This window comes from Myxocyprinus asiaticus, chromosome 22, assembly GCF_019703515.2.
Source record: "Myxocyprinus asiaticus isolate MX2 ecotype Aquarium Trade chromosome 22, UBuf_Myxa_2, whole genome shotgun sequence".
NCBI lineage: Eukaryota > Metazoa > Chordata > Actinopteri > Cypriniformes > Catostomidae > Myxocyprinus > Myxocyprinus asiaticus.
The window spans coordinates 37,035,164-37,062,971 of NC_059365.1; the positions used below are offsets into that span (position 1 = coordinate 37,035,164).

Here is a 27,808-nt window from a genome sequence, read left to right on the forward strand (position 1 = left end):
CACCCCTGGTAGAAGGGGCTCGTAGCCCTACCAGGGGCGGCATGTCCTGGGCGTGATATGCCATAGTTATGGCGTCAATGAGCCAGTGGGTGATCCTCTGCTTGGAGACAGCGCTTCCTTTCTGCTCTGCACCAAAGCAGACAAAGAGCTGCTCAGAGATTCTAAAGCTCTGTGTGCGATCCAAATAGATGCGTAAAGCGCGCACCGGACACAGCAACGATAGGGCTGGGTCTGCCTCCTCCTGTGGCAGCGCTCGTAGGTTCACCACCTGGTCCCTAAAAGGGGTCGTGGGAACCTTGGCACATAGCCCGGTCGGGGTCTCAGGATCAAATAAGAGTAGCCCGGACCGAACTCCAGGCACGTTTTGCTGACAGAGAACGCTTGCAGGTCTCCTACCCTCTTGATGGAAGTGAGCGCAGTCAGGAGGGCAGTCTTCAAGGAGAATGCCTTAAGCTCAGCTGACTGCAAAGGCTCAAAGGGGGCTCTCTGTAGACCCTGAAGAACTACAGAGAGGTCCCAACTGGGAACGAGGCGCGGTCTGGAGGGATTCAGCCTCCTGGTGCCTCTCAGGAACCTGATGATCAGGTCGTGCTTCCCTAAGGACTTACTGTCGACTGCGACATGGTGTGCTGCTATGGCGGCAACGTACACCTTCAAGGTGGAAGGGGACAGCCCACCTTCCAACCTCTCCTGCAGGAAGGAAAGCACCGATCTGACTGCGCATCTCTGGGGGTCTTCCCATCGGGAAGAACCCCACTTAGTGAACAGACGCCACTTAAAGGCATACAGGCGCCTCGTAGAGGGGGCCCTAGCCTGAGTGATCGTGTCTACCACCACGGGTGGTAGACCACTTAGGTCTTCCATGTCCCGTCCAGGGGCCAGACATGGAGATTCCAGAGGTCTGGTCATGGGTGCCAGATGGTGCACCGTCCCTGAGAAAGAAGGTCCTTCCTCAGGGGAATTTGCCGGGGGGGCTGTCATGAGGAGCATGAGGTCCGAGAACCATGTCTGGGTGGGCCAGTAGGGTACTACCAGGACGACCTGCTCCTCGTCCTCCCTGACCTTGCACAGAGTCTGTGCAAGTAGGCTCACTGGGGGAAACGCATATTTGCGCAGGCCAGGGGGCCAGCTGTGTGCCAGCGCGCCTATGCCGAGGGGGCCTCGGTCAGGGCGTACCAGAGCGAGCAGTGGGAGGATTCTTGGGAGGTGAATAGGTCCACCTGTGTCCCACGGCGCCATGCCCATCTCGCTGAATGCCTTCAAACAGGCCAGCACCGACTGGGCGCGCTCGTTCGTGAGGCGCGCTGTCAAAGAGACTAAGTCCAACTCCAAACTGAAGAAAGAGATGCTCTGAACTGGGAGGAGCTTGCTCTTTTCCCAGTTGACCCAAAGCCCTAGTCGGCCCTAGTGAGCTAGGATTAGCCAGTCGTCGAGATAGTTGAGAATGCGAATGCCCACTTCCCTTAACGGGGCAAGGGCTGCCTCTGCGACCTTCGTGAAGACGGAGGACAGACCAAAAGGGAGGATCTTGTACTGATATGCCTGACCCTCGAATGCAAACCGCAGTGTGCCTCAGCTGGGTGCTCAGGGGCAGGAAGACGACCGCTGGAGCGCCAATCCTGCAAGGATAAACCCGTGGACGGTAGTCATGATGATGACCGTGCACACTGGGTATGTGACCCAGGGAAGGAGGAAACCACTCTTTTGCTGAACTGTTGGGTACCGCAGCCACTTGGGCATGCAGCGAAATCAAACAAAAAGGCAAATAAAGATTCTCCACCCAGCCCTCCACCGGGGGATGGAGTGGTCTTCTTATCAGCTCCAAATAAGTGGGTTTCTTCGACCCTGGGTTGCCCGTCTCAGGGGCGCTTTGACGACCTCCGTGGGTTCTTAGCGGCTGACTGTGAGACGGGTGGCATCTGCTTCCTGCAGTGGGCTCCATGCCAGGGCTGGGCCGAAGGGGCGGGCTGCGGCATAGCCGGTGCAGTCACCGCAGGGGGACGCCCTTGGCGACGAGCAGACAGGGTGCGGGATCTTGAGTCGTGCCGGGGCAGGATATGCCGGATAGCCTCCGTCTGCTGCTTCACCGTCGAGAACTGCTGGGCAAAGTCCTCGACGGTGTCGCCGAATAGGCCAGCCTGGTAAATGGGGGCAGCAAGGAACCGTGTCTTGTCGGCCTCACCCATCTCGACCAGGTTAAGCCAAAGTTGGCGCTCCTGGACCACTAATGTGGACATCGTCCGCCCAAGAGACCATGCCGTGACCTTCATCGCTCGGAGAGCGAGGTCGACCGCCGAGCGCAGTTCCTGCATCAGATCTGGGGCGGAACTACCCTTGAGCAGTTATTTTAGTGCTTTGGCTTGCAGGGCAGAGGCGGTTTGTCCAGCAGCGCTGTAGGCTTTAGCCATCAGGGATGACGTGAACCTACAGGGCTTGGACGGGAGCTTTGGGCGTCCGCGCCAGGTGGTGGCGCTCTGCGGGCATAGGTGCACCATGAGTGCCTTATCCACTGGGGGAAACGCCGTATAGCCCCTGGCCGCCCCGCCATCAAGGGTAGTGAGGGCGGGGGAACTGAGGAATCGGGACCGGGGATTAAAAATTGCTGGGAAGAAAGGCACTTCCGGGAAGAAAGGCACTGGAGCGGGGTGTGGCTGCTTTGAGCGGTGCCGCAAGCCCAGGAACCAATCATCAAGCTCCGAGGGTTCAGGGGAGAGTGGAGGATTCCACCCTAGCCCGACGCTCGCAGCCGCCCGGGAAAGCATGTCCGTCATCTCTGCATCAGCCTGTGACTGGGCAATCGTCCCCGAAGGGGGGGAGCCCAGCTGAGGATTCTGCATCCGACTGGACAAGCCCGCTCTCCGATGCTGCACTCGAGAGCTCATCATCTTCGCGGGCTCCGAACAACTCTCTTTTTCTGCCGAAGCGCCCAGGGGCGTTCTCTGCAGTGCACCAGTGCAGAGGAGGGAGAAGCCCCTGAAATGCGCCATCAGATCCAGAAGAGGTGAATGAACAGTAGGAATTCAGCTCAATGAGCATGATCATTCGGCTCCGAAGAGAAAATCTGAATGAGTGGTTGCATACCAGTTCCTTTTATACCCGTATGTCCGGGGGAGTGGCATGCAAATACCACTTGCCAATTTTCTTTGGCCTTTTATCAAAGACCAGAGGTGTCTTGGGCTCCCAAGAGTGACCCCTAGTGTCACTACATCGACCCAACGTCGAGTGAGTGACAGATAGGGAACAGCCGATACTCTGACTCTTTTAATAATCGGCTACTGCTGATACATTTTCCCGTTTGCCCGATTTGTTTCTTGAGGGTGCCAAAAATCACCTGCTTGCATGTGAAGCGACTGAGACATGTAAATGACCAGTCATGGTTCATTTTGTTGTTACGTGCCATCGTGTTACTACAATAATAGACCGGTGTGCAACACAGTCTCATTTAAACGATCCGCATATCAGAGACACAGCAGACGCGTTTGAGCTCATAATGTTAAAGTGCTTGCCTGTTTCATTCTCCCTCTCTCTCCTCAACAATTCCCTGTAACTTTTAAATGTCTTGTCTAACGATAAAAAGGCAAATATCAATAAAACTAATTTCATATATACTGTCTGCAAATATGTGCATATCTCGTTTAAACAGATGCAATAAACCAACCTCACACAACTTCAGTAGATCCAGCGTCCTGTGGAGTGCTCATAAATCTTCTTCTGAAGCACGTATTCTAACAGTCTATCCTCAACAGTTCCCTGTAACTTTTCTAATGATAAAAGGCAAATATCAATAAAAATTCTATTATATACAATTTGCAAATATGCAGATATCTCGTTTAAAAAGACGTAATTCACGAACCTCATGAAAATCCAGCATTTTCTTCCCATCGAACGCTCATCTAATATCTTCCTGCGTGTATTCCATCAGCCAGAATCAAAAACTTCAGGATCAGGATCAAAGTGCCTCTCATTCACAAATCATGATGGTCACTCCGTGTTACTCCAAGTAGGCAATCAAGCCCATTTAAACTGTCAGGAGATTGCTACTGCTCGCGCTCGATCCGCACAAGCGCATGAGTGCGATTAAAATAAGGTGCTTTTCAAACTGTTCGGAGACCAGTTTCCTTAAGAGTTCCATTCATTCAAAACAGATGTCAGTTAAGCCACTAACTGATTAGGCAGCAAGGTAGCAAGCAGATGTGGAAAGTAACAAATTACAACTACTCTCGTTACAGTACTTGAGTAAATAAAAAACAAATTCAACTTTTTTAAGTATAAATATATAATAGTACTTTAAAAATGAAGTATTGAACTTCAATACAATTATTTTTCACCACAATTACAAAGTACAAAAACAATATATATATATATATATATATATATATATATATATATATATATATATATGTATTTCAGAATTTTTGGGAAGAAGAAAGTTCTAAGCGCTAAATCTGTTTATAAACTAAAACGTGCTGTGTGCGGCATGACGGAAGCCTGCAGGGCACAGCTTCATGAGCACAGCAGCTTGCATAAACTGCCACCTGTGTCCTCTCTTCTCTAGCTTCTCCAAGACTCTGCCCTGTCACTACACAAGAACTGTAATTTTCTGCATATTTCATTTTATTCTGGAAAGGAGCCGTTCATTCAGGTATGAGGGAACCGTCTGAACACGTTTAACCACTGATCAAACTTCACTTGTTTTTAAGGTAGGCGATGTTTTAACTGTGTCAAACATTAACACAATGTAGTTATCTATATTATATATTTGGGGATATCTTGTCTACTTGCTACTATCGGAAATGAACAGGGACTCGGAGCAAAAATGGCACCAAAATTGGCAAAAATCTCCCTGAAATTCAAAATATGGGGACAAAAAATGCCCACGCAACGAGTTCCCGTGTTTTATTAATAATATCTGATGTAGTTACAATTACATACATTGTGATATTCTTTTGACTTTTCACTGAACATAATTTTTCTTCCTGCCATCTGGTTCCTCGCACCATCGCACGCACAGACGGGCTCACCCTGCTATCAGTCTGCATCAGTTCGGTTTTGTACTCCCGCATTCAATTCCGTAACTGTTCACCCCTCTTGTTCAAAATAGACTGTCCTAGCGGGTAACACTCTCGCTCACAGTGCTGTACTGTACATCCCTGCCCTGTCTCTTCCTCTAGAAGCCAAAAGTGCACAAGGGATAGATGTTATATAAAAAAGGTATGATAAATCACAAAAAATGTATTATTACAATTGTAATACAATAATACATATACAGAACAACCACTTTTAGTGTTTGAATCAATCATATCTTTCACTAAACATTGTGTGAAATTTTTATTTTTGCCTTATTTTATTCAGTTGGCATGTAGGAGTTGATAACAGTTTGCTTGATAATCTCATTCCATATCTGGATAATTGCTGCAATATCATAGGATATATTTCCTCCTCTATGATATTGCATTATATTAGTTTTGTACAGTATGTTAATTTAATAGCCAAAATACCTGGACATACATGAATGAAAATAAACCTGAAATAGGAATGTGTTTGTCACAATGCACTTTATGTAGTTTAGAGACGATTTTGAGACATTTCGAATTTTACAAATGGCTATTTCTTTTTAAATAAATGTTGTATTCTTAAAATGTTCTGTTTGCCCAAGAATCCTCTTGCAGCAATGCAGGTCTTTGGCATTGCAAGTGTAAAGCAACTTGTAAGAACTCATAATACCTCAGCAAATAGGGAACAAACCCACTGTATTGTGATTTCTGCATGATAGCACAACCATTTTCAACTGTTCTAATAATAAGAAAATTTTCTTGAGTATCAAATTAGCACTTTAAAATGCTTTTGTAAGGAACAGGTGACACAGTATATGTTTGCCATCACGGGTAAAGAAAAAATTAATAAATATCACTTAAAACAATTATTTGAAACCGTAATAATAATTTGCAGTTAATAATTTTGACAGTATTTTTAATCAATTTAATGCATCCTTGGTGAAAGGAAGCATAAGTTTCTTTCAAGAACAAAAATGTCTTTGTGTTCTAAAAATGAAAATAAATATAATATATATATAATATAATTTTCATAAAGTAACTTGTAAAGTAATTACATGAGTAGTTTTTTGGCAAACTACTTATTTACTTATTCTACTTGTACTCAAGTGAATTATTTCTTCAGTACCAGTACTTTTACTTAAGTAAAAAAAAATCAGTACTATTTCTACCACTGGTAGCAAGTGAGCTGCCTACATTTTCAGATGCAGCCCAAAGTAAAAGCGCTTCACGTTTGCTATAAGTAAATGTCTTATTCACCATACACTGTATGTACAATTGGTTTGATTCAATATTTTTTGAGCAAATGCAATTAATAACATGGACATGCCATCCATGGTTGCTGAACAACTCCTTCTTCCTAATATATTAACAATTTCTTCGTGTAAATAAATTACAAAAATTTGATGACTAAACAGCAATCTGAAAAAACTGCTATCTACCATCTAAAATACAATATAATTTTTTTGTTTTGTGTGAAATTTAGTAAATATAGTGCTACATAAGAGTTTATTATTATTATTATTATTTAGCAATTTTATGTTTGTTATTTACCATATTAAATTGTGTGATATATCGGCATTGTATCGGCCTATCAGCCACCCTGCTCTCTGGATATCGGCATTGGCATCGGCCATTAAAAAACCCATATCAGTCAACCACTAGTACTGAGTCTCATGTGAAAGAACTTGACTGGCCTACTTATAGCCCAGACCTGAAATCCACTGAACACCTTTGGGATGAATTGGAATGCAAATTGCAAATTGCCATTGCCCAATATCAGTGCCAGACCTCACTGATGCTCTTGAGTCTGAATGGGAGCAAATCTCTGTAGCCATATTCCAACATCTAGTGGAAAGAGCTTCCCAAAAAAGTGGAAGCTGATATAGCAGAAAAGGGAGGAATTAATGCTTACAGTTTTTTAATTAAATGTCCATCAAGCTCATATGATGTGGTTTTCAGGTGTCCACATACTTTTGGCCATATACTGTAGTGTATGAAATATGGCTACCTGTTGATAAGGAACATTACAAAAAAGCCCCCAAAGTTGATAGCAAGAGCTGTACGCTGCTAAAAGGGAAAATTACTTGCACATAAGGCCGTAACCACTATAAACATTGAAGGTGGACACATCCACACCAATATTCAGAATAGCAGTCAATACAGAGCCCATAAGAGGACAGGAAACGAATTTATTTTCTGAAATAGTAATTCATTCTTTAGCAATTATTTTCAGTTCCCTCACAATTGCTTTATCTATCCCTCCCTATCCTCTAAGGCATTGTTTCTACCTGGTGTCACGAGCCATGACAGAAACACTCACGCCATTGATCTGATCTGCTCTAACCTACAGTATTTCTGGAGTGCGCGTGCGTCGACCGGGCTTCCTCGATAACGCGGTGCAGACAACAACATTGATGCAAACCATTTGAAATCTAGTTTTTTAGAATTTTAGAATTTTCTAGTTTAAAGTGCTATGGAAGAAGCCAAACCTTTCAAACAGCCCTGACATACTAAACAGCTTTGAGGAGGAAAAGTAAAACAATTGTGTTATGCGCCAAAATAAAGGTTTTTCAAATTAAACATAACCACTCTTAATAAAATTTATCAAAATTTTACAATAGTAAAACTATGCACTATAAAAGAAAATGCGAGCCAGGCTACATTAAATCCAGGTTACATTTTTTGCAATGTTGGTCAGCCACTTGATGTCCAATGTAAAATCTGGGTCTCAAAGCAATACCAGTTGAAAACTACTGCTCTAAGGGGGTCTGTAGTTTTGCAGTGGCCGATTCTTAAACTTTTACATATGCCTGCATTGCATGCAGCTCTAAAGCTCCAGCAGTGAGTCTGTGTAATTAGGACAGATATCAAATTTTTGCTCTCTTCAAACAGCAGTAACAAACACTGAAAACAGCAGTGAAAACAGCTAGAACTGAGAGGTAAAGCCCTACTTAGTGATCTCTGAGATTCTGCAAAGAGAACAGAGCTTAATGACTTTGTGGTGTTTAATATTTATGCTTGGAGATGGTCAGTGCCTTATTGCAGATAAGAACTATCTGTTCCCTGTAGTATCTACTGGCTCTAATGGTCTTTTTACAAATCACACATATATTGTGTAAGATGATTTCTAAACTGCTTATGATCAACATAAATGAAGCTTCTTATGATTGCATATCTGACTCTCAAAAATGTAAATATAGTCAGCCTAAAATCCAAGTCCAGTAGACTCAGCCTTCCCCTTTATGACAGTACATGCATTATAAATATAGAAAAAGTGCCCAGATATTTGCTGGTAAAAGACGATGAGCAGCTTGCAGTATTTGTGTGTGCGTGTGTGTGTCAGCAAACGCTATACTGCTACTGTGTGATATACAGAGTAGCCTGGATTGGCAAGACAAGTCATAAACCAGGAAAACTAGAGGCATGTGAGTCTGAAGGCCACTGATTGATTTTGCTCAATGGGTCTGTTTTGCAAAACCTCCCACATCCATTAATCATTACCCAGGAAGATGCCCGGCACTGGGGAAGGGAGTGTCCCGGACCCTGCTTCCACTGAAACTTTATGCTTTACACATGACAGGAGATGGCTGACCTGAAACCTGTGCCTGACTGAGTTGGCATAAAAGCATCCAATCATATACTGTAATTTACATTTATCCAACGTAATTTACAAATGAGAATAATACAAGCAGAATTGAGTAATCCAATTGAGAGAGCAATGCAATAAGTCCTACCATACGATATTTAAATTGCACATACCAAATCTCTAGTGGGGCACTTACAATGGGCACTTACAATGGAAGTGAACCTCAGTTTTACAGTGTTTTTGTGGTAATCAACATTGTGCCACAAATGCTGTCAATTGAGCTTAACTTGTACTGAACCAGGAATATTCCTTTAAGCTGGTCACTTTTCAGCTAAACCAATTGTGCACCAGCTTGGCCAGACTGGGGGACCATCTTAAACCGGCAAAGACCAGCAAACCATTTTAGCAGGGACATTACATGTGTCCTTCATCAAAGCTTTTGAGTATGCATGCATAACTTGCAATGTGCTGACATCAAACAGAAAGTCTAGAAAAAAATCCAAGCTCTGAGACAGATGTATATATTATATCTTAAAAAGATCTTCCTTGACACACCCTTAAAAGCAACCATTCCAAATCTTATCCACCCCCTGTGTATCACTGCACTGCTGATAAATAGCACAAGTCTTCTGTTCTGTTATGCCAATCATATCTGACTCATTGTACATGTCACTGCTCAATGGCCAATGCCCCATAGTAACACCTAAAACCAGAGCATTGTGAAATGCAATGCCTAAAAATAGTCCTTAATTGCTTTTAGCCTACATAAAAGTAGATACATTTTATTCCAAGCTGTCCTGAAAATATTTTATCTAATGCGCCATGCACACCACATAGGAGACATAATCCACTGCACCCTACATAAGAATAGAATAAATCACAAGTATACTTAAAATCACCAAGTGGTAATAACAATCAGCAATGCACCAACAAGCTCTATATGCACATCCACCATATTAATTTACTGGAGGGGTCTTCAACATTAACCCACTTCGCATCTCACCCACCCCCCGCCGTCATTAATATCCGAGATAATCGAATTCAATTCGATTTTTCCAAATACCTTCGGTTGCATAGTTGTGGTCCCGAAGGAAGCTGTTGTTGATTTTGCGGCTGTCACTCTCCTCCTCCATTTATGATACCGTTATATGGTAATCTTAAAGTAGACACGCAGGAATCCATCGTGGACACCGAACATCAGCAGGCGGTTCTCGGGTCCATCGCGCTGTCTGTCATGACACCGGTCGCCCCTCTCATGTACGTGACGGATGATCTAACGCCGGCGGCTCCTGTCCGTTTACCACGGGGGGGGATCGACTGTAACGCTTGGCAGCAAAGCGACGTCCCACGGTGATACAGTGCCAAAACTCGCTCAATTCATAATTTACGCGTGGGATGACTTCTTAAACAGGTGTATCGGCGAACCCGTCTAAAAATCTCCTTTCCAGAGAGTTTGAATGAAAAACGAATGCGTAAAAGGAGCAAGATTGTCGCATGAACCCTGGTAAACGTGGTGCGCTAGATGTGGTAAAGTGAGGATTTAAAACTAGGGCAGGGATTTCCACCTTCTGAGCCGAGGGGGCGGGGTTATGCGTCAAGCGCGCAATCCGTCCACCTCTCCAGCCTGTCTATCTCTCTCTCTCTCACTCTCTCTCTCGCTCGATCTTGGTTTGCTGCTAATACAGTCTGTTTCGTTACGAGAACGAGCTTCTCATACGATTGCAATGTTCTAGAAGTTCTAGTAGTACAGCGTAAGCGCGAGCTCCTCCCATTCATTCAGGCGCTGTCCAGTGCTGAAATGACAGCACGTGCATATCCGAATATCCTCTATGGTGGATCTTTCCACAACTGCGAACAAATGACCAGAGGCGCTAGAATAGCTGCCAGTTATTCAGCATGTGTATACTGCTTTATTGGTAGCACTTTACAGCTGCTAAAAACAAAATACCTTGGCAGCAATGCATTGACATTTTCCTTAGTTCTTTTAATTCAATTTATTCTGCTCGAACCAATTAATGTAATCATTTCAAACTTAGAAGGCCACCTCCACACTAATACGTTTTCGTTTGGAAACACATTGAGTTTGCTATGTTTTCAGTGGCGTGCACAGAAGGGGGCAAGAGGGGCTCCAGCCCCTTTCATTCACAAATGTAAAGGTGTCCTTTTGGAAGTGCAAAAAAAAAACAAAACAAAAAAACAAAAAACAAAACAAAACAAAACAAAACATCAAATTATTAAATAAAAACGTTTATAATCTCACAATAACAGAAATAAAGTGTCAATGTGAGATTTCCTAGTAAATTATGGAAGCGTTAAAGAAAATTAGGCGGAGGTGGAGGTGCCTTTAGCAGCGCGCTACAGAAGATCGGGGCGGATTCCAATCAAAAGTGATCATCCCTATGCCCTACTCACAAAGTAGGGCAGAGCCTTTGAAGTAGGCACTCTGAAGGGAACAAGGCACCATTACTGTATGAATGTACCCTTCGCTACCTTCGAAAAAGGATTAATTTTCTCACTTTCCGCAGTGCCCTTCAAGGGTGCAAAAATGCAGTTTAGAATTCGCCCCCGGGATCATTGAAGGGTCGTTGCCTCAGACGAGTAACAGGTCAGATAAAAAGTCCACTTTATGTACAGTATTCTAGTGTAAGTTCATCAAAAAATAATACTTGATTGCTACCGTATTTCCGACATCGCACACTTTCAGGGGAGAGATCTTTATTAATTATCATGGGAGCGGTCACGTCGCTTGCAATTTAGATAGAAATGCAATTTGTGTTTTGTAGAGTACTGTCATAAACTGAAGGAGCTGTCTGATTCAGCCAAAGCCAGTTTACATTTTGTTAAAACAAATAAGCCATTAGACTAATCACTTTAATCTGTATGGTACCATGAAATTACCATTTTTTGGACATGAAGGCTAGCATGGTAACCATTCAGAAACTTTGAAATACACACTACAATTTCTTCCGGTGTCAAAATAACAGCTCCAGAGAAAGGTGAAGTAAATAGTACAGAAATATATTATTTTATATTAAACAAATCTCATCCTTAAAATAATAATGATAATTCAGTATTATATTATAATAATAAACTTGACTGGGTCCCACAGAAATAATTTGGTATTATGCAATATTCAACTGGGTTCCAAAAAAATAAGAAAATGTATGTAAAAATATATGAATGTAAATAATGCTATTTATTAAGCTACTATATATCATTGTATATAAAATATAAATATAAAAGTGCATATAATTTAAAATGATTAAATCTCATTCTCCCTTGTGTTTATTTAGTGAAAAAACAGTGGGAAACATGCCTTCATTAATTTTATATAGATTTTTATTCAATGGCTTTAAAATATTGAATCTACTTGGCCACAGTGGCTGTTTGGATTAAATGATGGTTCCTCAGATTAAAAAACAAAATGGCGCATTCATTTTGGATAGATTTGATTTACATGCTGATTTTAATATCAAACTCTGCAGGGATGTTCCTTTGCTACTCTCATTTTCTTATGTCTTCAGCATATTTTCCACTTGAATCTATCCGATGTCAGTGTAGAAAAAAAATCGGCTTTGAAATTCAAAACCAAAATACAGGTACAGTATAATAAATGTGACTTATTGCACCTAAAAGCTCCAGGCATTTAATTAAATCCTTTTGCCACAATCTGTCTGTAGGCCTTTTCGTTAATATAGTCCACCATCACATGCCATTTTCCACTTAATCACCCCTTAGTTTCCAATAGAATGCATGTGTGCTGCATCTCTGGGCAAGCTGTAATCAAGCATATTGCACTGCACCTGTTTCCATGTGATTTTCAAACCTTTCCACCCCACTGAATGTATCTGAAGCATCTCAGCTAAAGCCCACATGCTGTTCCTCTCCCCTGACGACAATCCTTATCATTATTCCAACAGGGCGACAAAAATCAATGATTTTCTGTTAGGGGAGAAGGAGGACTGGGATGATGACAAATTCCAGTTGGCATCTTTTAAAGATCAACAGAGAGAGCAGATATCTGTCAGTCAGAAGGAGAGAGGGGGGCGAGAGATATAGGGGGAGAGAAGGAGATGCAGAGATGCATTAATGAAAAAAGAGATGGAGGGGGAGGGAGACAGTCGAGAGTAAAAAAGGAGCGATAGGAGAGTGGGGCAGACTGTTTTACAGAGAGAGCTGCACATTGCCAACAGCATCAGCTGTCTGCTCGGAGATCAATGGTGGTGCTTTATTTAAAGTCCAGCCCCTCCGCCTTTACATTCCTCTGTAGCAGTGACTTGAAGGAATAGTTTACCCAAAAATGAAAAACCTGCACTGAAAAAAGTGGTAACCTGTAACCTTAAGGATCTACCAGACGTAAACCTTACAATGACTTTTGTTGGTGTAACCTAATGAATTCAGGTTGATTTAGTGGTGTTAAATTAGTGATGCCCTTTTTGACTCCAAGGCCCCCAGTTGTCGGAGAAAATATTCAAAGGACCCCCATGTAGGCCAATATTTCCTCTGTACTTCTAGTGTAATGATGACAAAGCTGTTTGTTTTCAAACTTTATTAACAGAAACTAGGAATGTCAATAGATAAATTAATTGTCATTAATTTTGTGATTCCAGAAGTTTCGAGAACTATGTGTTCTTCAATAAAAAAGTTGTTAAAAGAAGTAGTTGAATTAAAATAAGAAATTATGTAAGTTTACATGTTTTACATCTTGATTTTAAGCAGTTCTCACTGAAAAAAAATGATGTGTTGGGTTTACTTAAAATATATATGTAGCATTTTTGCATCATGCTTTTTAAGTAAATTCAACTTACGGTCATTTTATGTCAGCATAGCTAGAAAAACGTTGCTAAATATACACAAATATATCAGTTCATTCAACTTTATTTACTTGAAAAGGTATGTCACATAAATTATTCAAGCACAATGGCTTATGGGTATTCCCCACAACCTCAGTTCTGTACTTGATCATTTGAGTTAGTAGTACTTAAAATCTTAATTTTATGGATATGTAAGCCAAAGAAGTTCAAGGAATTCACAATTATTCATTTACTTTATGTAACACTCTAAGTTCACCTTCTAATTAAACATTTGTGTTGTACACATAATTGCAAATTAGGTAAAACTAAACATTTTATAAATATGCACGTTTCTGAGTAGAAGCTATTTATTTTCTTATGTAATGGTTGATGAGCCAACTAATATTTTTTTTCCCGGTGTATTATAGTGAGTAAAATTATTGTAATATAGCTTATATTAAATACTTTAAAATCACTTTGAAGCCTCCTTGAATTTTTGGTGCCCCCTTTACTGGGCCCCGGACCCCTGTTTGAGAACCACTGGGTTAATTCATATTTTTGACTTAAAAGTGCAGTAAGCGATTTTATTCATGGAAAGGTATGCAAAAAATTTTCCTACTCCCTGAAAGATATTAATGAAATAAGTGTCATGAGATATCTCACCAGTCTCTGTGACAGCTCTAGACTCTGTAAACAGCAAACCAAAATGTATCCGCAGACAGTGATGCTTTCTGCCTGTCAATCATTTTGTGCATTCTCATAGTATTGTAGTTGCAGAGAATTACTGAGGCATAATGCCATTTTTATGCCATGTTGCTCATTACAGTTGTCAGTTGAGGGCGCTATTTGCAGCTGTTGTTTTTAACAACCGTTTCTGAACAATGTCAATCTCAATAAAGCTCATTTGGAATCTTTGGAGAGTGGGATTTTGGAAAGAGGGGTGTGGCTAATTCATCGGCTCAGTCTCGTGGAAGTAGAACGGCTAAAATCGCTTACAGCACCTTTAAATAAAACCAGTTAATTTAGATGTTACCAAATGAAGCAAATTTTTTTAGTTAACATTTTTTTCAGTCTTTCATTATTTCCTCGCCCACATGTCATTCCAAACCAATATGCTATTATTTTTCCTAAGAATTTTTGAAAAACAAAAAGCAAACAAACATTAAAAACACCATAAAAGAATCATGACAATTACTTGTTTACTCTATTTCAAGACTTGTGAATTCTTGTGATAGCTTTGTGTGATGAACAGGCACACCACATAGGTCGTAATGTTTGGTCATGCACAAGACACACAAGATGATGCCAATGATGTCCAAACTGGCATGATGTGTCAAATGTCCTATATTTGGATTTGAAAGCCACAGCAGAGGGAAAGATTTTTAGTACATAACAACTTACATTTTTATCTTTTTTTTTTCAAACAAAGGTATTTTATGACTTAAGAAGACTTGGAAATAGCACACAAGTCATGTGGACCTCTTATATGGTGCTGTTTTGGCAGTTTTTGACCTATCTGGAGCTTGATAGAAATGGTCAATGAGAAATCATATCTTATGATTTTGCCATCCAGTACAAATTATTATGAGTTGTCATAAGACCATGTTGAAGCATGAAGGTTTGGAACAAAGCAAGGGTGAGTAAATAATGACAGAATTCTCATTTTGGGTGAACTATTCCATCATAGAAATGCTCCAATATTAATCTGTCTGTACATGTCTCTGCAAAGCCACTTGAGACCCTGTTTTGGCAAATCTCTCCTACCCTGCAATTATACTCTGTGCAACAAATTAAAACATAGCTGTTTCAGTAAGATCAATAAGTACTCTCAGAAAGTATATTAGTGGAAATTGCTGTGCTCTTAGAAAACCTGTGGCCTCACAGAAATGTATGAATGGCTATTAAAACACTCAAGGCCTTGGCTACCTCCCCTGGAGTTCGCTAGCTCGCTAGTTCGAATCCCAGGGCGTGCTGAGTGACTCCAGCCAGGTCTCCTAAGCAACCAAATTGGCCCGGTTGCTAGGGAGGGTAGAGTCACATGGGGTAAACTCCTCGTGGTCGCTATAATGTGGTTCGTTCTCGGTGGGGCGCATGGTGAGTTGAGCGTGGTTGCCACGGTGGATGGCGTGAAGCCTTCACATGCGCTATGTCTCCGTGGCAACGCGCTCAACAGGCCACATGATAAGATGCGCGGGTTGATGGTCTCAGACGCGGAGGCAACTGGGATTCGTCCTCCGCCACCCGGACTGAGGCAAATCACTACGTGACCACGATGACTTAAAAGCACATTGGGAATTGGGCATTCCAAATTGGGAGAAAAATCGCAGTCCTGCGATTTAGCCCATGCAATGGTGTGCATCAAGGCTTCAGCACAAAACATGAAGATAATTACAATGCTGTGATATCTTCATGGCCAATTGCTCGCACTGATGTGCAGTAATTGTGTTGGCCTGATGATGCCTTTCCTGGAAAGCCTGCAGCACTCAGACCGACAGACCAGTCACTGAAGCCTTAACAGAGAACAGCCATGGTAATTTCATAGAGGTTAATCAATACATTAGTATTGATCCTTACCCCTCAGTCATGTGTCCTGCAGAAAGATTATTTGAGTTTTATGAGAGAGAGAGAGAGAGAGAGAGAGAGAGAGAGAGAGATTATGTTGGGATGTAAAACACTTTGTTCTTTAAAGACTAACCATCAATTACTGACTGAGATGTGAGCAAGACTCCTTTTGAAAGCAGCTGATTGAACAAGATCCTCTAATATGTGCTCCTGCAAATGGAGCGCTTCGAGAACATACAGCATATGAAGTATAAACCAAAGATGACATTTATCAAGCCAGACAGCATGCCATCAACATAGATGACAAGTGTTGCAAACAAAGAAAATAAGGTCATCATGGGATGTAAGAAAGAGAGAGAGAGAGAGAGAGAGAGAGAGAGAGAGAGAGGGGGGGGGGGGGGGGACAACCAGATGGATGCATAGTTTTAGCTGAATGCTTTTAACCTAAAGCCCAGAGGCAAGCGCCTTTGTCAGGCCAGTTTACATGTGAAGTCATTCCAATTAAAAGATTGAGTAGCTCACTCCATCACTGCATTTAACACACTGACATGAAGACACACATCCTGAGAGAGCATGTGCATGCTGGGTAGATCATTTTAGAGGGCATCCAGTTATTAATTACCCATCACTATATATACATATATATATATATATATATATATATATATATATATATATATACACACACACATACTGTACATTAGAAGTATAATGGCTTAATTAATTGAGTGAAAGTAAAAGGAAGAAATGAAAACAATGCAGAAAATGTGAGTTTTACATTTTATAATTAATATTACAATATTAATTTGAAAATAAAAACATGGACAAATAAACCAATTTATAAATGGACAAATAAATAGACACATTTAAATGTGTTTATTTAATTCACATTTAACAATATTTAAAAATAACATTGTGCATTAATAAATCATGTATATAATTGTTTAAAATGCATTTAAATGTAACAATAAAATAGCACATTAATAAGTCATTTTTAAATGCACCTTGTAAATTGCGTTTTAAAAAAGCATTTTGCAATTGCTTTTCTTCATCTGTCTGCCAATGGCTTTTCTTTTTTGTTTTACTTTGGCTTTTCTTTTTCCATATGCCAATTGCTTTTCTTTATCCATTTGACAATCAAGTTTAAAAATGCCATTGTCATGCCATTGCGTGGAGAGTTGACTCGTGGGAGCAACCAATGAACTTTCGACTTTTAAGACACACCCCCTCTCCCACATGCCACTTGAAGGAGATGTAAGATGGCCTGTCATTGGATGGTTATTTATAGAGGTTTGAGCAGTTTGTGCTCTATGAAGCCTGCGCAAAAGAAATGAACGTGAAGCGTTTCAGAAGTTAATGGTCTCTTGACACCGCTGCTGTTAATTGCAGAGTGCGGCCCTCCTTGAGTGTGCATAATGGAAGGGAGCTGTTAAGATACCGAGCTGCTGGAGAAAGATGCTGGAACTCCGGGCTGCAGCGGCTGCCGGATCTTGAACCTACCTGAAGCAAACGCTTCTTCTGTTTGTCAAAAGAACCCACAGTCAAGTCTCTATAATATTCAGGGCTCTACTGTATATACTGTACGTTTCAGGTCTCTCTTTCAGTGTAAGTCTATGGGATGTTTCTTGCCTGTTTTATTGTCTACCAGGCGGAAAATATTAGGTCTAATCACTCAGAAAACTAATAGCAAATCTCTCCTCAACAAGCCGAATGATTGAGGTATCATTCATGTCTGTAGCTTGTTAAATTGTAATACTTAGGGTTATAGGTTTGTTCCAATAAACAGCAATAATATTATAACTATAAAAAATAAGAGAGATTGAAATGAAAACAAAAGAGAAAAGGAGAGAGCAAATACTAACAAGTGTGTGTGCTGATCTCAAAAGACGTGCAAATAATTCAACACACTCTCAAGGCGAAATTGTCAGGATTCGAACCACTTTTCTAAATTTGGCTAATTCGTATGTTATCATGCGACTGCACTCGTTTGAATTCCTACAACTTTCACTACAGCCAATGACGTTGCTGGACATCGTTTCCATCTAATACATGACAATGACTTGCTTCTGTCACACACAACAGCTTCCTATCATGTTTACACACTCTACTGATTGGTTACATTTAAATTAGGGGTTTGGGTTAGGGCATAATATTAATAAGTATGTCCTTAACGCCTCGTGCGCGGAACTCCTGCTTACTTCCGCATTAGACATCCAGGAATTTGCATGTGATGAAGTCGTACGAGTTTATGCAAACAACATCCTGCGAGACCATACGAAATAGCCAACTCGAAAATTATGTACGACTTTTGTGGGGACTCTCCATAGACTTCCATGCATTCTATGGGTTTTGTACAGATCTAATGATAATTTCTATCCCCTAACCCTCACGGAAACCTTTTTGCATTTTAACATTTTCACAAAAAAAAAAAAAAACATTGTTTAGTATGTTTAACAATCCATTTCCCTCGTGGGGACTGCTGGCTGGGCATCACAAGGTAGGTGATCTCAGGTTTTACTATCCTTGTGGGGACATTTGGTCCCCACAATGTAGTATAAACATGTACACACACACACACACACACACACACACAGGCTCTTTTCCAAGGCAGAGTATTATTGTGAATTCTAATAAGAATACAGAAAATACTGAATTTTACAGTCATTCCCAATTGTGATTGTAAGGAAGAAAAGCATGGCAGAGGAATCCTTTACCATCACACTGGTTGCTAGGAAACTGTTTATAGAACAAACCATTGCTATGCAGCACAACAGCTGTCTGTATAATTGGATCATTAAACATCCTAAACTTCATAATTTGAACCATAGCTGCTTTAATGCAGTCAAAGCACAGTTAACATCTTTCTAACATGAAGGTTAATCACCCAAGCAAGTATAACTGTCGAGATGACTCCTCTATTTACCCGTTTCATTTGAGATTTTTGGAATTAATCTTTCACAGTATATGTAGAGTGATGTTGACAAAGTGTTTCAGTGTGATTTTACTAATTACATTAAAAGATATCACCCATGTCTATGTGCCCATATGCAATTTCCTATGCAGTCATCAAACATGTACCTTTTAAACTGTGGGTTTTAGAAAGTGAATATTTTAACATATCCTTGCCCCTCATTTCAGGACACAGGACAGACTTTCACATTACCTGTCTACTATCTTGTCATCTATACTTGTAATTGACCAGCAGTGACCATTAAAACAAGCCAACCTGTGCTGCTGGGAACAGAAATAAAGATATAATGGATAAAAGCTGAGAAGGCTTGGTCAGACAATTTTTCCATGCCTGAATGATGCACAAATTTGCACCATTATAGTAATTATGTGCAATCATTTAATTGTTGCTTGTAGTAATTATCTACGATGGTTGCACCATCACCCAGAATCTCTGCTCTATACCAACAAGATGTATTTTTTATTTTTTGGTCAGCCAATTATGGTATAAAAAGCATAGCTCTTCAAGTTGGCAGTCGGGCTCCAGGGATTCTATCTGGCATAACTCCACTCCAATGATGAATATTTCAATAGAGAGAGGGAGAGAGCCTGGGGTTTAGCTCTCTCGAGTCTCAACAATCATGCTCAGCCAGAGTCCTAACAAGCCCCTCTAGAGTTAAAAACAGTGTTATCAGATCTCGCTAGAAAAACAAGCAACCTTGCTTAAATTCATATATTTATTACTTTATTATATTACTTTAAGAATCTATTTTAACCTGATCTAACCCTTAAAATTATTTATTTTTTTATTTATTTATTTTTTTTGTATAACCTAATGTACTCAGGTTGAATCAGTCATGTTAAATAATATTTTTTTACTTTAATCAAACCACTTAATTTGAGATGTTTCCACATAAAGTTCTGTACTGTATACTGTATTCTGCAAATAAGACCAGAATTTATAACTGACTTTAGGAAAAACCCAAAGCCCAATGTTGCTTATTATAAGCAAACATGGCAACACTGGTTAAAGGTGGATTTTACATAGCCCAGCTCGACCCAAAGCCCCTACTCTCCCTTCCTGGCCCCTCCCATCTCCTCTGCCCCAACACAGACCCTTAATCTGCAGGACAATCCCATTTGGCCGAGCAGCTGCCAGGTCTGCTCACAGGCAGGCTGCAGCCGTCTTCCCCCGCAGGGATGCCAAGCTGTCCATGGAGGACCCGACATGGCCCACCCACTCTGTTTTCCCTACTCGTTCTTTGCTTGTCTTATTCAATCACTCTATACTCTCTCTGTCTTCTTCAAATCTCTCACTCTCTTGCTTTCACACCCCCTTCCCCCCATTCACGCTTCTGTGCCCAGGGGCTGCTCGAGACCTTCGTCAGCGGGTACTGTTTGATATCGTGATGACAGAACCATTATAAGTGGAGAACTCTGACTGAAATGAATCACACAACAAAGAAACTAAGCTCAAAGGAGTCGTGGAACAATATAAAACAATATCTGTTGGCCAAAACAATGGTATTTTTGTAAGTAACCTTCACATTTTTGCTGTTCAACCCTTTATGCTCGGATGGGCCACCGCCGGCGGGCCCATGAGAAAAAAATATAATTATTAAAATATTAATAACTACAGTCTTGACCAACACAAAAATGTTATCGTTTTTAAAGCTTAGAAGCTGTACTTTACAATGCAAGTATGCATTATGACCAAAAGTAAACAAGTGCTTTCAAATTTTCCGACAAATCAGAAGTGTTCAGTTTTGATAATTTATAAATAAAATTTGCACTGTGCATATTATTGTAATCAGTAAAAACATTAAACTGATCAAATAGCCATCTGTCATATCTTGTTGGAAAGCTCTCAAAGAGTAGAATACCATCAGCCTATTTGTTTTACTCAAAGACAAAAATATTGCGAGTAATAGCCAAGTAAATGTATTTGACATACATGTTATATGTAAACAGATGTTGCTCATATGCCGCGTTTTCGCTTTTATCTTCATGAAAAATAAACAGAACATAAAATATCACATACCATTACTTAGAGGAGGCTATGATCTTTCAGCAAGCCCACACACAAGGTAATCGGATGCATAGATCATTAGATAATTCGTTAGATTTCCTGGATCAGATTATGTCATCCGAAATGATGTAGCATCATCAATGATGTCAATGATGACTCACATGGCACAGAATGAAACTCATTCTTTGAAATCTCCTTACTGAAACCATGTCTGCATACTATGCAAACCTTTAGTCATTGTTGTGTTTGCATGTGTATTAGTTGTATATTTGCATTAGTTTTTATGTACAATTATAATGTTTTATTTGTTTGGAGAGGCTTTTGGACACATGGCACGTTTTTGTACACTAGGATAAATTATTTTTGTAATGCAACAACAACAAAAAATTCTCAATTACAGTTGACACAATTGGGAACAAAACAAAAGCAGTTTTTCAGAGCTACCTTATTTACATCCAGAGATATATAATGTCAAATAAGAAAAAAGTTCATTTTTGGTTAAAGTTTTTCAGCCCTTTATTTGGTTGAGAGTCACAGAATGTATCATAATCTATATCATTAAAAGTTTTTAAAAGTTTTCTTTACAATGATACAAAAGACTTGACCCTCCTTGTTTTTTTGTTTTTGTTTTTTTGTCAAGTTATAAGCCTTTAATTTTGGGTATGCCACTAAAACAGGAAATCTTTAAAAACACCCTCAGAGCTTAAAGGGTTAAAGAATCATTTGATGATTCGTAGCTGTTTTCCTATTTAAATTTAGCTTAAAAGCCATTAAATTAGACTATTAAAAAGATGTAATTAATTTAACAAATGTTGACCTTTTGTGACAACTTTTGGGGCATGTTGTCACAATAAAGGTCAATGTCTGTTAAAGGAATGTTCTGTGTCCAGTACAAGTTAAGCTCATAAGTTAAGTTAATCAGCAGTATTTTAGGCATAATGTTGATTAACACAAAAAATAAGAAAGGCACTTTTGGAAGTAAATGGAGCCAGTTCATAAACACTAATATTCACAGTTTCAAAATATAGCCACAAGACGTACACATTAAAAGTATTAACATGATTTTAGTAAGATAAAGTCACTTACTAACCTTATTAGTGTAAAGTTACTGTATATCCAATACTGGTATTACAGGGTTTTGTTGTCATGGCAATGAAGTTGCAATATTAAGTTAGTAATTTTATCACACTAAAATCATGTTAACATACTATAATACTATACTATAATGATAACGTCTTGTGGCAATACTTCACTGTAAAACAGTGTGTATTTTAGCATTTATGGACTGGCCCCTTTCACTTCCATTGTAAGTGTCTCACTGTAACCACAATCGTTTTTTTTTGTTTTTTTATAACAAGGGTCGAGTCAAAACTATTTTTCTTGTGGAAATCAGCATTATAGCTTAACTTTTACTGAACCTGGTACATTCCTTTAAATTAACAGTATATTTTTTTCCTGGGCTATAACAGTGCAAATTTTCTATATAGCTTTATTTGTAGTCAAAACATTTAGGTATATGTCTATGTACAAACTGACCCTCAAATATAAACCTACACTGAGAAATATTCACTGGAGTAAAAAGTGTGACAACAAGCCATGATCTGCCCTAAATAATAATACTAATAATACTAATAATAAACTTCCTTTATATAAATCCTTTAATACAAGCAAGCAAGACACACACACACACACACACAAAAATTATAATAATATTTTAGCCTTATTTTAAATATTTTTTAAGATTTTTAAGATTTACACAATTTCATAAAAACATCCATCAAATTGAATTGTGTAATTTTTAACAAAGTTAAATTAATATTAATATATATATATATATATTATTAATATATATACATTCTACTGATGTGACTTTCACTGAAATCAATAATACACTCAAAAACTAAATATTAAGATTTACATACACACGTGTTAATCTTAAAATGTAGTTTTTGAGTGTATTATTGATTTTGGTGAAGGTCACATCAATAGAATGACCCAAAATCTGCTGAATGGTTTTGACTGTGTGTAATTCATCATAGCTGTGAGAGGCATTGAGCTGTTTGTGGAGGATACAGGCGCTCTAGTGAAAGCAGGCTTTGCAGGCTACAATGAGTCTGGCTGATAGGATGGGCCTGTAACATAAGATGATGGCCATGTGGCAGTCAGAGTCACAGACAGACCTGACATCTGTGAGAGAGGAAGATTTATTACTTCACCACATTTAAACCATATTGTGTATTTACATTTATTCCCAGTGTATTCTTCTGTATCCTTGTCCCTTTCTTTTATTTTCCCCTTCATTTCCTTCATTTTTATTTACTTCACCAACATCACTTATTTCTGGTGCTTATTTACTTTTTTTCACATTTAGGTAGAAAAGTGACACAACTGAGTGACACAACTAAGCTAAAATAACACACTTGTTTTCCCACTTTGAAGTTTGTTTGAGTCGCTTATGGAAACTCGACTTGTGTTCATTGAACTGATCATTAGAAATGATACATTAAAACTGATTCACTGTTACCAAACTTTAGGTCTGTAATTTAAAATGAGCCATTTCTAATCCTAATTTTGTGTTCAGTTTTTAAGGGCTTATTAAAACTAGTAAAGTTATCCAGTGAAAAGCATTGTGTTTTTCTTTTTTTGTATTGTATTGTTGTTTGATTAATATTCCCTACAATTTCATATGTATGTACAGGATGTATGCAATCTAAAGGACTGTTGTTAATTGTATGTTAATTGGTATATTAGTAAATACCATGTGCTCCCTTTGATTTACCCTGATATTATTAAAGCAACATAAAGTGAATCTGGACTTCACATGTGCTAAAAGATCACATGTTGTGTATGCGCTCTGTGTGGGTACACCAGGGTTTAACCATAGGTTTAACAAATAAAAGAAAATGATCCTGCAAATGGTGAGGTTTTGTCCAATCCAGCCCTTTGCCAAAAATGAATTTGACACCCTTGATTTGTCAACCTGAACAACCAAACATAATATACGTATAATTCCTATATTTAAACTGACAGTCACATCAATGCATTTAGAATTTACTTTTTATTTGCTATTTAGTAAAGGTTAATTTTATTTTATTTATTTTTTTATTTGAGAGAGAGAGAGAGAGAGAGAGAGAGAGAGAGAGAGAGAGAGAGAGAGAGAGAGCGGTGGGGTGGGGGTGCCCTTTTTCTTGGTTTATGCCACTGCCCCTCAAAATGTCTGTGCATGTCTTTGACATAGGTGTACATTTAAGGAGGATATCATAACTGGGGTGGCGGCTTGGGCCAGAAAGCAACCTCCCAGAAAACCCTAGCAACCACCTAGCAACGCCCAAGCAACAACCCAGAATACCATGTGACCATATGCTGGAAAACCTAAGAACACTTTACCAACCACATAGCAAAATCCTGGCAACCATACAAAACACCCTAGCATTGTGCCAGCAAGTTTTGGACAAGCAAGCATCTCTTACATTTTCTTCAGAAAATCTAGTTTTCTACATTGTCTATTTTTATTATAAGTACTTTATAATCTTTGGGAATATTGTAAATGTTAACAATCATTACAAAAAACTGAGGACACAACTAAAGAGAAAAAAGAAAGACATAGCAGAACTAAATAGAGAGATAGTTTTTGCAGAATTTGTAAAAGAATATGTATTTATATTATTAGATACATACACTGCACTCTAACACCTTATCCTTGAGTAATCATGCTAAATTGTTAATTTGGTACTAGAAAATCACTTGCCATTATATCAAACACTGCTGAAAGCTATTTGGTTCATTAAATGAAGCTTAACATTGTGTATGTTTTTGAGTTGCCACAGTATGCAATACACTGGCATGTCTTAAGGTCAATATTAGGTCAAAAATGGCACAAAAGAAACCGCTTTCTCTAGAAACTCGTCAGTCAATCATTGTTTTGAGGAATGAAGGCTATACAATGCTTGAAATTGCCAAAAAACTGAAGATATCATACAAAGGTGTACACTACAGTCTTCAAAGACAAAGGACAACTGGCTCTAACAAGGACAGAAAGAGATGTGGAAGGCCAGATGTACAACTAAAAAAGAGGATAAGTACATCAGAGTCTCTAGTTTGAGAAATAGATGCCTCACATGTCCTCAGCTGACAGCTTCATTGAATTCTACCCGCTCAACACCAGTTTCTTGTACAACAGTAAAGAGAAGACTCAGGGGTGCAGGCCTTATGGGAAGAATTGCAAAGAAAAAAACACTTTTGAAACAGAAAAAGAAAAGGTTAGAGTGGGCAAAGAAACACAGACATTGGACAACAGATAATTGGAAAAGAGTGTTGGATCTTAACCCCATTGAGCTTTTGTGGGATCAGCTAGACCAGGGGTCGGGAACCTATGGCTCGCAAGCCATAAGTGGCTCTTTGTTAAAAATCAAGTGGCTCGCCGGGTGTCTCACCATTCACCAACACATGATCGTTTAAAACTTTCTAGAGATCATTTTCCTGGGTGTGATTGCAAAGCTTGAAGTCAATGACACTGTTATGATTTCCCTTCTCCCGAATTTGTCATACATCCTACTCCTGGTGAACATGGCTTGAAATGAACACCCGCCAAATGCAGATTTTTATGATTTTTTTGATACGAGTGTGCAGTGAGCTCTGCTGTTCACGAGTGTAATGAAAGCGCTTCTCCAGGACCTGCACATGCATAGAGTTCTGGGTCTCGTTTCCCCAATAACTATTGATCTTAGCTGTTAAGAGCATTTTCTACGAGTGATTTTATGAACATTTGTTTTTTTTTTTATATGCACCTAGGGTGTGAAATAGCACCCGCCACACTCCAAATGCGACGAGGCCAGTTCGCAGGTCCTCGTCCAAATGCAGGAATTTCATGAGCGAGTAATTTTGCTCATCTACCCACTGTAAAGATGCTGGAAACAGGCAGATGAAGAGACGATGGTGTAGTGATGAACCCAAGTGCAGTTTATTTCCAAACATGAGATCCAAAAACCCTGACTACTAACGTAAAAAAAAAAACATGGAACTCGGGCTTGGCGGCCATGACGTGGAGCAAAGTCATGGAAGGTGGAGCCATGGGAGGCACAAGGGATGAAGCTGTGGCAGGCTCGAGGAGCGAAGCCATAGAAGGCAGAGCTGTGGTCTGGGACGGACGAGGCTGGCAACGCTGGCACTGGGACGGACGAAGCCAGCAACACTGGCTCTGGGACGGACGAGGCTTCCAGCTCGCTGGCCGTCGCAGGCGTGGGCGTTGGCTCGTTGGCTGTGGCAGGCGTGGGCTCGTTGGCCGTCTCCTCTACGGTGAATGGTGAACCACCCATCAGTAGGGCAAGGTCAATATACCGAGCAAGGCTGTAGGCACATTGACCATCAGGCATCAAAGGGGAAATCAGCTCATAAAGCCCGAAATGGAAACAGTCCTTGAGGGCCACTTCATTAAAATCCAACCTGAAGGCCAGAGCGCAGAATTCCTCCACATACTCCTCCAGGGGATAACTCCCCTGGCATAGATGAAGGAGCTGAACTACTGGGTTCATTATGGCCGGTCAGGTATTCTGTAACAATGCTGGAAACAGGCAGATGAAGAGACGGTGGTGAAGTGATGAACCCAAGTGCAATTTATTTCCAAACGTGAGATCCAAAAACCCTGACTACTAACGTGAACAAAACATGATCGACTTGACTATCGATTTGACTACCGACTTGACTATCGACTTGACTATCGACTTGACTATCGGATACAACAAAGTTACATACACAATACCTAACACTAGACAATGGCAAACATGAGGGCTTAAATACAAGGACATGGGTAACAGGTAAACAAGACAACTAATCACAAGACTAAACTATAAACAAGATAACAAGACTAAATGAACTTAAACCATGAAATGTCAAGACTAATAACAAATTAATCAAACAAAGAACCAATGAAAACAAGACACATGAACAGGGGAAATACATGACAAGATCACATGAGGGAACAGGAAATCACATGACATGACATGACAGGAACAGGAACTAAACTTGAAAATAACAGACATGAAAACAAGAACAAAACACATAAACATGACACCCGCAACAGGCATGTGACCTGTAAGACGTCTTGGAGTGACACGTGCTAGAAGAAACAATCTTTATTATATTTTTAAGAACAGACAAAAGAAAAGCTGTCAGTGCTGGTGTTTGATTCGCTGTTTGTTCAGAGGTGTGCAGCAGGACCCTGTCTTGTGGAACAAGCGCATGTAAAGAGTTATCACTCCTTTTTCTCTGTTTCATTGAACTGAAAACTGTTTGGAAGAATAATGTGATCTATGAGAATGCTGCAAATGATCTCCGATCATCTCCTGAGGTGCTGTGAGTTTAGTTTGCTTTATTTCCGCGGAGCAGTTCAACTCTGCAGGTTCAGTAATATATACAGGTATCTTTGTATTAAAGAAACAAAGACGAAAGTGATTAAATCATAAAGAAAAACAAGACACGTTCACCTTGAACCTAAAATTTAGTTTTATTTTCTTTTCTTTTGGCAGCATTAACTGTATTACCAAAACGCAATACACACACAAATTCGATAAGAACACAAGGGAATTTATTAGGCTTATTTATTATGATGATTATTATAATTATCTTTACATTTATAATAGTTTTAGTTCTTAATTTGCACCTGTTGCCACGTACTGATACTTGCGTGATGGCAAATGGGGCCATTGGAGATGGTAAATGTTTGGATTTGGGGAGGTGGTTAAATAAGATTTTTTAATCACTTCGCTATTTTCATGCTTTTTCGTTTCATTTAAAGTGCAATTTGAGTTTTTCGTGTTTCAAATTAATAAATTTTTTA

General features: G+C 39.8%; 1 protein-coding gene across 2 annotated transcripts in view; it reads right to left on the reverse strand.

Annotated features, from left to right (window-relative positions):
* The window catches only part of LOC127412583 (serine/threonine-protein phosphatase 2A 55 kDa regulatory subunit B beta isoform-like), a 98,231-nt gene that overhangs the window by 45,666 nt on the left and 24,757 nt on the right, over positions 1-27,808 (reverse strand). The window contains exon 1 of one of the 2 annotated variants that reach the window (XM_051649053.1): positions 9,704-10,179. The exons of the other annotated variant lie outside the window; for it this stretch is intronic. Within the exon in view, the coding sequence (XP_051505013.1) occupies positions 9,704-9,773 (70 nt within the window). The 5' untranslated portion in view covers positions 9,774-10,179. Of the gene's footprint in view, positions 1-9,703; positions 10,180-27,808 lie in introns of those variants that run through there. 2 annotated transcript variants of the gene reach the window in all.